Raw genomic sequence first — 12813 nt, forward strand, 5'->3', positions numbered from 1 at the left:
TGTGAACAGGGTCAGTCCAACCCTGAGCAACAATGAATGACCAGGATGCACTAGGGCTGGCAGGGAGGAGAGAAGAATCCCTTCCTTTGTGTCCCCTGTGCCTGTGGGATGGAGGGGTGGCTATTCCTGCCATCAGCCATTCCAGAGCAATCGAGGAGACCCAGAACAATAAGCCCTCTATGGCCTCTTCTCTGAGTAAAGCACCATCCTTGCAGCCTTACCAGTTTCAAGCTTCAGATTTTGGTTGCTCTGCTCCAGAATTGCCTGATCATGCAGATGACGTGGCATGGACTTGTCACTGGTGCCATCAGTTACTCTGCAGATGAGATGTACCACAACCTGCAATGTTCCTCAGTGAGAGCAGCCCAAGAGGAGCAGCTGGTTGGGGTTGTACCAGGTACCAGCCACTCACTGCAACACTTTCTGCATCAAAGGCTCTGTTCAAACAGGGCCCTTCAGTCACTCAACTCCATCCAGCTCCACTGTAGCACTTCACAAGAGGTGGATTTACCAGTGGGAGGAACTAAACCTGTTCAGGCACTTGTGGATGCGCCAGTGCAGGGCTGGACCAGGAGGCTGCTTTCTCACCCGCCCATTCTTGTTACACAAAATCCCCTTCTTGTCAGTCTTGGTGCAGTAAGGCCACACACACGTTCCAGTAGCTATCCACTATATGTTTCAGGATAGATTTCTTACATTAAAATCACAAAAGTGACTGAATTTACATAACCTGCCAGAGGGGAGATTGAGATGAGCTCTTAGGCAGATGCTCTTCTCTATGAGGGCGCTGAGGCGCTGGCCCAGGGTGCCCAGAGAAGCTGTGGCTGCCCCATCCCTGGCAGTGTTCAAGGCCAGGTTGGACACAGGGGCTTGGAGCAAGCTGCTCTAGTGGAAGGTGTCCCTGCCCATGGCAGGCGGTTGGAACTGGATGCAGTTTAAGGTCCCTTCCAGCCCAAACCAGTCTGTGACTGATTCTATGAACGTTAATCTTAATGCATCCTTTGGAAAGGGACTTACAAAAGGAACATCGAGAACTGGACAGAAAAACCCCACCACCAGGTGACTACCTCCAAAAAAAGGAACCTTCAAGTGGCAGTCAGGATTTCATCTGTCTTGCTCAGGAATCCACACCACCACATGTGAAATCACTGGAGCTCAGAATGGTTAAGTTCCCCTCCCGGTTTATGACACTGAATGCTAAGCATAACAAAAGAACCTTACACCCTGCAAGTTTAGTGCAGTCACCTCCCCTTTACACCCAGTGACAGCTTCCTTGAGACAACACAACTCCTTTGTGAAGGGGTCTCTACACAGGTACCATTTCCCCCACCTTTTCTTACAGCTTTACCTGTAAAGTTATTACACCAAGGGTAAGCGGTGACTCCTTTGCTGTAACTAACGAAAGCACGGCAGTTCTGTCCAGGACTGCCTGCCTAGGACTACAGCATTACTTTGCAATAACACTTAACACCAAGACAGTGGATTATTTCTAAGCAGTTACTGAACAGTGAAGAGACTGAGCAGTTTATTTGACATAGTTGCAGGCCACAGTATAACTGGAGTAATTTGGATTATGTTGGCCAAAGCATACATACAGTCTTCAACGCTGCTTTACACCACAATCAGCATTGGCCGTGTACATTCAGTGTCGGCTCAGTTATCGTGCTTAAGCTCCTTGATCTTATGCTTATGGCGCTCGATTTCTTTCTGCAGCCGCTCTATCTCTTTCTGGTGGTGATCAATCTCCTCCTCATGGTGCTTCCGCAGGGCAGAGATCTGCTCCCTCTCTTTCTCCCTGCAAGGAAAGGGCGGCCCACGCTGCAGCACCCGCACCCGGCGGTGGCTGCGGCCGAGGCCCGGAGCTCCGCTCACCTGAAGTACCGCTCCTCCTCCGCCGCCTGCTTCTTCCCGAAGGCCCCGCCGGCCTCACGGATGGCGCCGCCGCCGCCGCCGCCCTTCCCGGCGCCTTTGCCCAGCTCACCCAGCTGCGGGGAGAGAGGCGGTGAGCGGGGCACGGCGGGGAGGGGCGCACCGGGGGCACTGGGAGCCCTCCCCGCCCCGTCCGCCGCTCCCCCACCTGGTCAGCGCCCGAGCCCGAGCTCCAGCGCTGCTGCTGCAGCACCAGGGCCCCGCGCAGGCCGCCCCGCGCCGCTGCCGCCGCCGCCATCGCCCGCTGCCCTTGGAGCGCCGCGCGGACGGGACCCGCCCCCCCGCCGCTGCGTCACGGCGCGCGCCTGCGCAGACACCGCCTCCGCCTCCTCGTACCTCCCGGCTGCGGTGCTGCTGGCCGGGGCGGAGCGCACGGAACGCGGCCGGGAAGCGGCGGCTCCCCCCCCACCCCACCCCGGACCGGGCCGCTCCGCTCCGTCCGTTCAGGAGGCACCGGGGGCGGGGAGCGAGGAGAGCGGAGCCTGCCGCTAATAGCGCTGCGCCGCGGTCACGTGCCGAGGGCCTCTCGCCTCTTCCCTCGCCGTAGTCACGTGCGGTCGCGTTGCGTCGCGTCACGTGGTGGTGGCGGCAATGGCGGCGGCGGCGGGGGAGCCCGGGGCGGGCGGCGCCGCGGAGGAGGCGTTCCTCACCTTCTACAGCGAGGTACCGGGACCCGTGCCGCGGCCTCGGCCTCGGCCCACCCCTTACCCCCCCCTTCCTGCTCCGACACCCGGCCTGTGCGGCCCCGCCGCACCGAGCGGGGCCCTGCCTCTGCCGGGGCGGGCCTTGGGGCCGCGGGAGGGCGGTGGGTGGAGGGAAGAGAAGGGGGCGAGCTGCCGGGGCCGGCGGGCGTTCGAGGAGGAGCTGTTCCCGCTTCCTTCCGGAGCAGCCCCTGTGGTGACCGGGGAAGGAGCCGAGCGCTCAGCGCCTATGGGAGCCCTCCCGGAGCTTCCCTCCACCGTGCGCCGCTGCTCGGCCTTTTACCGGGACGAGCTCTTCCGTCAGCCCGGGCTCTCTGGGCAGCGCTGGGAGGTGTCCGCCGAGCCCGCCCGCAGAACGTGGTGCCGGTTGTTGGGTGCTTGTTTGTCTAAATAAAGGTGAACGCTGAGTGTTAAAAGCACGGTTTGGTTTGGTAATGCTGCAACCTGAACAGAGCTACGTAAGCTGTGTCAGAGTGAAGTGGGCTTGGGTACGTGCGCCAGTGCCACTTAAGGTGTTCAATAGGATATATCCCACTACAGTGGGTTGAAAGCAGTGGCAAAGTAGGTTTCCAAGGAATCGGGATGACAGCGATGGTGTAGGAGCAAAGCGAGGGGCAAAGCTGCAGCTGTAGTAGAAACAGGCACAAGTGCTTTTCTACAGTTAAAATATAATGTTAAAAACACTGTCTTGCTGTCAAATTGGATAAAAACTGTGCTCTACTGGTGCGTGAGTAAAATGCATGCTTCAGATGCACAAGGGGGTTGTGATTTGAAGCATACAACAGTGATGAGTGGTGTAGTAATCACTGGGGAAGGCAGGTAAGCATGTCGCGCTGGTCAGTTGATGTCAGCCTCTCTTGTTCTTCAGGTAAAGCAAATTGAAAAACGAGACTCGGTTTTAACATCCAAAAACCAAATCGACCGGCTCACCCGACCTGGATCTTCCTATTTCAACCTGAACCCTTTTGAGGTTGGTTTGAATGCTTTATCCTCCCTTCTGACTTGTTGTCCCGACTTCCCCATTTCCTGGGTACTTATGTCAGTGGAAAGACTGAAGGTAAAGACAGGAAGAAGTTCTCTGGGTGTAGGTTACAGCGCAGGAGCTTTCAGAAGGCAGGAGGATGATGTGTATGTTTGTCACTGGTTTACATTGGCTGCAAATTATACTCTTTTGACTCATTTCCCTCATGCAACAGCACAGGAAGGTTTGGGAGATCAGTGCTAGGGAGCCTGAATGAGAGCACAGCAGCTACAGGTGGCATGTTCTGAGCACTCTTGACTCAGCACTTCCAGTTCTGCCTTTTGTTTTGGATGCTCATAGGATAAGAGGAGGAGTCTGGCTGCTCACACTAGTGAGCAACCTTTGAGGAGTCGCTGGAACAAGGGTAATTCCCTTGCCCATCACACTCTTTGGTTCCAGTTGCAGTCAGTGACAGAGTCTTAATGAGTATGAAAGCCTGAGGAAGAGGGTAAATAAACTAACCTGGCATTCATCTGGGGCTGGCTTTTCCTGCGTGCATTCCTGCTTGAGATCATCCTCATCTGCATTCTTAAAACCTCAGGTGCTTTGTAGTCCCAGTTTAGGGCTGGTCAGCCACATCAATCAGCACATTCACCTTGACCGTGTCCAGTTCTGTGTAGATCTTAGTACATGACCTGGGGGGTAAATCAGGAAAGCCATTTAGAAGTAGACTGTAGCTTTTGTTCCTGTCATAACAGCACGTGTTTGCATTGAGCAGGCTCACTTGTTGCATAGGACTTCTGTTCAACAAATAAATTCACAAGAGCTCCAAAACTCTGCCACATCCCTAAAGATGTGTAGACAAAGATCTGAGCTCATTCATGGAGACCAAACAGTAAAACTCTTCTGTCCTCTTTCAAAATGATAACATGAAGACGTTCTGCCCAAACTTATACGTTTTCTGCCCAAAGTGTCAGCTGTGAAGGATCTGACAGGATCAAAGGCACCGTGTGCTTCAGTTTCTGCCAGGCTAAGCATTGCTACAGGACTAGTTGGAGGCTTAGAGCAATTGTGGCTATTCAGGGATGGCAGCTGTCCACATGAGACTTGAGTGTGGAAAGGATGCTGGCATAGTCAGAGGAGTCTGTGCACACACAAGCAGTGTCCCAGATGTGGTGTCTGATTGAAAATCTGGTCTACTGGATGAAAACTCAGGTCCTGAAGCAGTTCCCTGATGGGGGAAGCTTTCTGGTGTCAAGTCTGTGCACCAGGAGCCAGGTGTTTAGAGCTTGCTCTCAGAACATGAAACATGGGGAGTATCATCGAACTCTTATCCTCTTATGGTCTCTTTTAGGTCCTGCAGATGGATCCTGAAGCCACAGATGAAGAGATAAAGAAAAGATTCCGGCAGGTATTTGGCTTTTGCACTTGGAGCCTCTGGAAGGAAACTTGAAGCTCTGTAGAGATTATTGTGCAGCTGTGCTTGGGGACAAGGCAGATGGTGGTAAAGCTGTGTCTGGGTAGAGGAGTAGCTGTTTTGGGAAGAAGTGCCTAAAACAGTCTTTGTATCAACAAGAGGAGAGCTGCAGAAGTGTCCCTTTGCCTGTGAAGTGTGTGGTGGGGCTATTGCAAACTGATCTGCCCGTGTATAACCAGATTATTGAACTTCAGCTCAAAGAGAAGGTCAGGATCTCTCAGAAGAGCTGACAAAAGGTATTTTTCTCAAATACATGGATTTGGATCCAGAAGTGTATTTGCTTTGAGGTTTCTTTAAGAACTGCAGTGGTCAGTTTTGGTGGCTGAGTTACCTGGAGCAGGTAGAAACAGGGAGAACAGAATGGAATCGTGTATTGATGAACTCTACCACCTCAATACGGAGCATGGAACAGTCAACAGGAGGAAAAAGACATTGGCACAGCAAATCATGGAGTAAACGAGCAGCATGCTGCTGTTTGGTACCAGAAGCAAACCTTTGCCCTGTGAACTAGAAAGCGCCATCTGTAGGGTTCAGGAAGTCATCACTTTGCATTCTTCAGCCCTGCTGCAATGTCGGTTGCCACACTGTGGCTGGTTTTGAACCAGGAAAGATGCAGACAGATTTTGAGAGATCACATAGCAACAGCGAAACTCGGGAGTCTGGAAAGCAAGCCATATGGAGAAGGTTTGAAGAGGAAGGTAGAGGATGTGCTTTCCAGACCAGTTAGGATGCCCTAGGGATTGTAGTGAGCAATGTCCTGCCTCTCTCCTGGATAGAGAGTACAGGAAGGAGTTTTCTTGACTTTCAGTAAAGGAGCCTAAGGAAAAACTTAATCAGTTTGATATTTGAACAGCCTTGGGGATACCGGAGACCTTCTTAGGATGCTGATTAAAAGGTTAACTTGGGTTGAGGATGATCTCTGTAGGTTTGTTGCTTCTTAAGACCAAGGATATGAGATTTGGGTGACCAAGGGGTTCCTATCAACCCCAAGCACTGCAGCTGAAGGATGTTCATGTTCTGCACATCTCAGCCAGCCTGTTTATTATGGGGATTGTGTTTGATTTATAAGCTTTTACTGATGCATACCAGTGCATGTTGTCAGCTGGCTTGTCTGTGTACAAAGGAATCTGATCCCCTGTGATTCCTTCTATGTCAGACTATTCCCTCGTCCCACAAAAATCTCTGAAATGCTCTGCCGTCTTTTACAACGATCTTGATAGCAAGATCCTTTCTCTTGCAGTTGTCAATATTGGTGCATCCAGACAAAAACCAAGATGATGCAGATAGAGCCCAGAAGGCGTTTGAAGGTAATGCTCTCACCCTTTCCTCGGGCTGCTGTACGGCAGTAGCTGGACAGCTATTTCTGTGTAGCTGGTGTTGGGGTTTATTAGGGGTGGAGGCCCTGCTGAGGGGCAGAACTGCTGTAGAGGCTCTTTACATGAGGCAGGAGCTGAGGTGTGGGGTGGCATTTCAGCACCAAGTGTCACTAGGTGGCGATAATGGCACTGTCAGCTGGCACCGGGGACAGCCGCATCCCTGGGTCTTCGAGGTTGTGCAAGAGAAACTTTAATCTGGGCATTAGATTTTATTCCAAGACCATATGGCAGAAGTAATGCCATGGGTTTAGGTGTCTGCTTTGCATTAGGCACCTTAAACTTACATAATTCCCTAGGACTACATCACTTGGTAGGACTGATGCTTTCACCCTGCCAGCTCCAAAGGTGTGTGACAGTTTCTGTCCCTACTGTACCCCAAAACTCAGTTAATGGTGATATCACATACCCAGATGTATTTAAAGAAAGCCATACACAAAACCCCCCAAAACCTGACCAAACGAGACCCCCCAAACTCTAGGAGGCAAAAGTTGTATGGTCAAGAAGTAGCAATCTTGTGGTGCTTTGTGAATGGGATTACTGGTGCTATTAATGCTGATGCTTTTTGCTAGCTGTAGATAAAGCGTACAAGTTGCTGCTAGATCAGGAGCAGAAGAAGAGAGCGTTGGATGTGATCCAGGCAGGAAAAGAATATGTGGAACACACTGTAAGTATTCCATAGGAACATCCAAGAGTGGGGGTGAGGGGTAACCAGTCATTTCTCCTTTACTTTTTGGTACATTAGGCCATTAAAAGATGAGCTGAGCAAAGCTGTGCAGGTGGCCTCTGAGCTCTTGCTGGCATGAACAAAACGTGCTTTGTCCAAGACTGCTGTTGAGCTCAGTGCAAGATAATGCAGTGAAATTCAGTACTTGAAATAATTAGGTCAGACCACAGGATCTGACCTACATATGGGGTTTTTTCAGGTCTGTAAATGGATGATGCAGTTCAGCTGTCTGTAGGTGGAAGAAAATAAGTGGTGACAGCAAGAGAAGTTGGGGGGAAATGACCTATAAGATAAGGAGCTTGGATTGCATTAGCCAAGAAGTTAGTTGAGTGATGTGGGTGGACTAAAACACAACAAGCTTGAGAAAGCAGATGATAAGGGAGCAGTCAGATACTCTAAACCAAGGAACACTTCATTTTCTGCTTCTTGTTGTTAGTCTTTTGACTATTACAGACCAAAAGAGACTTCCTCCTGGTTTGGATGGTGTGTATTGGATTTAAAAATAACTTAAGAACAAAGCCCACCAGAGGGATTGGGTTGAATAAATAGTGTCTAACGTGGTATTTTTAATGACTACAGTTCATGTGGTAGTGATCTCATATGTGTTTATGTGGATCTAGGACCAGGAGGTTTTGGTCTAAAATGAAGTACTGATCCACATCAAGAAATCACTGTCATCCAGAGAGCTTCCCACACAGTGGAGCAGGGATGCAGAGCTATTTGGGCACAGTTCTGCAAGCCCTATAAAACCTTTTGTCTCTCACTTCTGTTCCTAATCTGTAGGTGAAAGAAAAAAAGAAGCAGTTGAAGAAGGATGGGAAACCAGCCACTGTAGAAGAGGATGATCCTGAAGTTGTAAGTCATTTACTGGGCAGAGAAACTGGGGAGGACAAAATCTGTTTCAAGAGTACCATGTGTTGGGTAATACCTGTATATGTTAGAAAATAATGTAACTGTAGTGTAAAGAGTAAATCTATCCTGAGATTACATAGATCAAAATACCATGTTCTTTGGAGCAAGTCTTCATGGCTTGTGCACCATGCTGTCTTTTTGTGCTGAATTTCTTGTATTTTGAATGCAGGAACTGTGGTGTTCTTGATGCCAGTATAGAACCCACTGCAGCGAGTCTAAACATGCTGTTAGTGGTGTTTTGCAGTAAGAGCTGTTCTGGCTGTTTCTTCTAAATAGCACTTGAGGATAGATGTGCTGTTAGGCCACAAATCACTTTTCATATAAAAGGCATGACCTAAAACCTGGTTGTTCTTACCTGAGTTCTAGTCTGAAAAGTTATCCTAGAGGCTTGAACAGAACGACGGATGATTATCACACACTGACAGCACTGGTCTTGCCATTGCCATCTTTCTTTTTTCCCTCTTGATTTCACCACAGTAATCCCATCACAATTGTACTTTCCATTGATGTTTAGAAATCTCTTGCTGTTCTTTAATAATGAAGTTTAAGTAGACTGATATTCCCTACTGGAAAGCCAGTGCCTTTCACAGCCCATCAAGATGATCTGCTGGGAAGTTACTGAACAGTGACCGGTTTGCCTTTCTCATATCTCACTGCTACTGACTACTCTCAAGGCAGAATATGGGCGTTTATGAGCATATGGTTCACCTTCTTTTTATGCTTCTTATATTCTTATGTAAAGCAGTCTTCTCTACCTGTGTTAGTGGGCATTATTGTAAGGCTGGGTTTGTGTTCCGCAGTTCAAACAAGCTGTATACAAGCAGACGATGAAGCTCTTTGCTGAACTGGAAATTAAGAGGAAAGAAAGAGAAGCAAAAGAAATGCACGAAAGGTATGAGCAGCATTCTGCTTGTGCAGTTCAGGCTCTTCCCCCTTCATGCTTCCTCAGGGAAGATAAGGAATCAGAGTCTTGGAAAAGTCTAAGTCTGGGAGGTAGTTGCAGGGCACTGCTTTTGATGGCAGGTGAGCATTCGTTCTTGCCTTGCATGCTCAGGTGTTTATTCACTTCTCACAGTGTGTGTTCTCAACACTTACTTATCACTAGCTATAAAGGAGTCCAACTTGTTCTACTGAGCAAGAGAAGCTGACTCCCTAGTTGAGTACGTGTGTGCTGTCAGTGGTGCCAAACCACCATCTCTGCTCCCTGTTCTTCCATGCTGTTTGCTGTCTCAGGGCTGTGTATTTGTCTCTTCTGATCTGAGAAGCGCTTTAATCTGCCAGGAAATCAGAAGAGCTGCCCAAGGTGTTTTGAAAGCAATTCCGTGTTTCTTTAAAGCAGATGTTGTGGGTTCAGAACTTCTTTGTGGTTTCCCTTCCAGGAAGCGGCAGAGGGAAGAGGAGATAGAGGCACAAGAGAAAGCTAAACGAGAGCGAGAATGGCAGAAGAACTTTGAGGTAATCAGCCAGGGAGGGGAGGAAAGAGTGCACCAGAGACCTTTCCTCATTGTGTCTTTGTGTCAAAGCTTGGGGCAAGGAGAGGGAGAGAAGGCAGAGGTTTCCCTTCTCTCTCCTCTCTGACTTACAGCTGCAGCACTAGGGGAGCCATCTCAAGGATGTGAGGCCAGAGTAAGAAGATGGCACGTTCTGTGCTGACAGATTAGGAAAATCCCCTGGAGATGAGGTTTCTTGTTTCCTTTGCACACCAGAGGACTCAGTAGGCTGTAGTGGGGATGGCACAACCCAAGCTGCTTGCTTCTGAAACAAGAAACCAGCATGGGGCTTACACTGGTGCTTGTGGTGTAAACTCAGTTGTAGTTTCACTGTGCTGTCTCCACAGTGTGTGTCCCAGCAGCTGGGGCGCTACATGCTGCATAAGGGGGACATTGCTGTTACGATCTCTTATACATAGCAGACATTCCCTGGCTCTTGGACTTCTTAACTCTCTGCCTCCTCCCTGTTGTTCCCAGGAAAGCCGGGATGGTCGTGTGGACAGCTGGAGGAATTTCCAGGCCAATACAAAGGGGAAGAAAGAGAAGAAAAACAGGACCTTCCTGAGACCTCCCAAAGTAAAAATGGAGCAACGGGAATGATCCTGGCACTGCCCAGGCGCAGCTCCTCAGTCCCCTCCCTGCTTTTAAGGACTCATTGGCACCTAGAGTAAGAATTGCTTTTCAGTTGAGTTTGGTTTCAGTATAATTATTGGTCGAAGTATTTTTTTGTACTCTGTCCATTTGAACTAGGGCCATAGTAGGAAGTCGGCCAGGACCCCGCTACATGTAGAGCACTTGGCTTAGGAGGTCCCCACCATTATTGCTGTCCTGTTTGTCTGCTGCCCTGTAACTCGATGTTTTGTACTTCACACACATTGTGTGTTTCACCACTTCCGTTTCCAGTTTGAGAGCTGAACAAAGCACTGGAAATGCATCCGTGCCTTTCCAGGCATCATCTTTCTCAGCAGGTTCAGCTTCGGAAAGGTCCGAGCTGACTCTGGGAATCTGCTTCCAGCACTATGCAGTGCGTCTGACCTGCAGTTTGAGTCCTGCAGCTCTCACTGAACTGGGTGGTGCTTGGAAAGACGCCTCCCCACACACCCCAAGATCTGATTTCCAACCTAAAATCCCAGCTCTCAGGCTTAGACTTCTGTTAATCTCAGGCCAGCTGGTCCCTTCCTGTAAAGGAAAAATAACTTCTCTTGATTCATAGTTCAGTTGCAGTGGTCTGTATGTAAAATAAATTTTTACCCAAGTTACCAGGGCTGCTTTTTCTTGGAATTACTCCAAACTACAGCTGAAAGGTGTGAATGGAGTGCTGGCCACTGGGGTGCGTGCTGCTGCTCTCCAGCAGGAACGTTGCCCTGGTAAGGACCTGCTCTCATCCCAAAGTCTGTTGCTGTGGAACTGTGACTGTGACAGTCCAAGTGGCACCAGGAGGACGGGGGGAGGATCTCCCTTCTCTGGATGCTGCCCGGGTGGATGCTGGTGGGACAGAGTCTGTGCTGAAAGCTAAGCTTGTTGCTGTGCCTCTGGGGAGTGGTGATGGGTTGGGAGGACTTGGGCATCTATTAGGAGTGTAGCTCCCTAGAGCTATGGGATGAGCTCAGACACAAGGGGTTTGGTCTGTAAACTCCTACTTTGTGTGTGCCCTGAAAGCCTTTAAGGGATTCTCAGCTGTTTAAAGGTGTTGAAAGTGGAGTGTGCTGTGGATTCACATGCCTGGCCGACTCCTCTGGAGACCTTCCATCTGTCCTAATGGTCATCCTCATATTTGGGTCCTGTGGGGAGCTGTTTCCATGAAGATACTGCTCTTCTTCTTGCTGCCGTTAGCCAGCTCCTTTCACTTGGATGTGCTGTCTGTGTACCCTCATCTTTAAAGGAGCACAATCCTTTGTGCTGCTCTGTGTCTCAGGCAAGGTCTCTCTGGAAAGATTGGTTCTGCTGCCCCTACATCTTCTGGTGTCTCAACTCTTAAGTTTTGATTAATTGCCTTCTATTTCTGCCTGCTGGAGAGGAGCAATGCGATCGAGCTGTGTTACCACACAGATTGCTGCAGGAAAAGCAGCTCCCAAGGAAGGTTCTGCTGCCTGACAGCGCCCAGGACTGAGGCGATCTGCTGAAAGGTGGCTGGTGCTCTCAACACGCCTTTGTTTCTTCTTTTCTTCTCATGTACTGGTCCGTGTGACCAGATGTAAAATGGAACATCCTTCTCTAGTAAAAGTAAGGTATTTTGGTGTTTTATACATTAACTAGTTCTTGGAGCAGTAGGATACAGTTCCTATTTTCTGTGTAAGCAAAGGAATGCAGTTTCTTCACCTTACTTGGTGCTGAGGCACAGAGAAGCTGTGGCTGCCCCATCCCTGGCAGTGTTCAAGGTCAGGTTGGACACAGGGGCTTGGAGCAAGCTGCTCTAGTGAAGGTGTCTCTGCCCATGGTAGGGGATTGGAACTGGATGAGCTTTGAGGTCCCTTCTAACCCAAACCAGTCTGGGATTCTATTTGTCCTGCCATGCATCACCTGCTAGTTAGAGAGCTTGAGCTGACTGATGGAACTCACCTTCCAGTAGCTATTCAAGTAGCTCAGAATGAGTTCTGTGAGAACTTGCAGTGTCTGTAAGACCCATGTTATGCTTTGGGTTCTGCTGCTCGATGCTGTGTGTGTATGAGCCTTTGGGCCATGGTGGGGCCTGCCCCAGGCTCTCTTGCAGTGTCTGTGACCAGAGCCCTGTAGCTCCCATGGGACCTGCTGTGTTGGTGTTGTTTCTTGCCCCGGGCATGACTTGGTTGGGGCAGCAGAATATGTAGCTTAGGACAAGGCTGTTTCATTCCCAGTTTAGCTGTACCTGTTTCCTTTCCTTCTGTCCTGCCTCTGATACGCTTCTGTGTCTGATGATGCAGTGTTTGTCCTGTCTTATCTACTCAGCCAAGGGCTGCAAAGCTTCCCATCGGCCAGCCAGGCTGCAGCAGCAGCAGCAGGGAAATACCCAGCCTTTGCTAGAGGTTCCTCTGTTCCCCTGGAGGGGACCTGGGAAGCTTTGGTCCCTCAGCCCGTGGTGGCAGCTCTCTTGCCAGTGCCGCTCCCGTTCTGCACCTCCCTTTTGAGCTGCACACCCTGGTTTAGGTGCAGCATTTTCAGCCTCTGCTGAGAAAGGCCACAGTAGACCCGGTGCAGCTTTGCTGTAGGGTGGGGAATTGGGGTATGTGTCTGGCAGGCTTAGATGGGGCATTAGAGGACGTGCCA

At 50.0% G+C, this 12813-nt stretch overlaps 2 protein-coding genes across 2 annotated transcripts; one reads left to right on the forward strand and one right to left on the reverse strand.

Annotated features, from left to right (window-relative positions):
- Positions 1-1483: 1483 nt before the first annotated feature.
- On the reverse strand, positions 1484-2230 carry ATP5IF1 (ATP synthase inhibitory factor subunit 1). The gene is made up of 3 exons (XM_062611440.1): positions 2078-2230; positions 1873-1985; positions 1484-1795 (listed from the first exon to the last, which is right to left on the reverse strand). Exons 1-3 carry the CDS (start codon positions 2165-2167, stop codon positions 1654-1656), a joined length of 345 nt encoding a protein of 114 aa, XP_062467424.1. The 5' UTR covers positions 2168-2230; the 3' UTR covers positions 1484-1653.
- A 221-nt stretch (positions 2231-2451) lies between these two features.
- Positions 2452-10829, forward strand: DNAJC8 (DnaJ heat shock protein family (Hsp40) member C8). The gene is made up of 9 exons (XM_062611441.1): positions 2452-2592; positions 3499-3600; positions 4946-5002; positions 6309-6375; positions 7014-7108; positions 7952-8023; positions 8881-8972; positions 9460-9535; positions 10048-10829. The coding sequence occupies exons 1-9, from the start codon at positions 2521-2523 to the stop codon at positions 10168-10170; spliced, it is 756 nt and encodes a 251-aa protein (XP_062467425.1). The 5' UTR covers positions 2452-2520; the 3' UTR covers positions 10171-10829.
- The last annotated feature ends 1984 nt before the right edge of the window (positions 10830-12813 follow it).

The sequence above is a fragment of the Pezoporus occidentalis genome, unplaced genomic scaffold (assembly GCF_034315485.1).
Source record: "Pezoporus occidentalis ecotype Australia unplaced genomic scaffold, CSIRO_AGI_Poc_V1 ctg153, whole genome shotgun sequence".
Lineage (NCBI taxonomy): Eukaryota > Metazoa > Chordata > Aves > Psittaciformes > Psittacidae > Pezoporus > Pezoporus occidentalis.

Coding starts and splice junctions, on each gene's coding strand:
- ATP5IF1 (XM_062611440.1), bottom strand. CDS start 2,167: ATGGCGGCGGCGGCAGCGGCGCGGGGCGGCCTGCGCGGGGCCCTGGTG. Junction 1,986..2,077: donor CGGGCTCGGGCGCTGACCAG/GTGGGGGAGCGG, acceptor CTCTCCCCGCAG/CTGGGTGAGCTGGGCAAAGG. Junction 1,796..1,872: donor GAGGAGGAGCGGTACTTCAG/GTGAGCGGAGCT, acceptor CTTTCCTTGCAG/GGAGAAAGAGAGGGAGCAGA.
- DNAJC8 (XM_062611441.1), top strand. CDS start 2,521: ATGGCGGCGGCGGCGGGGGAGCCCGGGGCGGGCGGCGCCGCGGAGGAG. Junction 2,593..3,498: donor TCCTCACCTTCTACAGCGAG/GTACCGGGACCC, acceptor CTTGTTCTTCAG/GTAAAGCAAATTGAAAAACG. Junction 8,973..9,459: donor GCAAAAGAAATGCACGAAAG/GTATGAGCAGCA, acceptor TTTCCCTTCCAG/GAAGCGGCAGAGGGAAGAGG.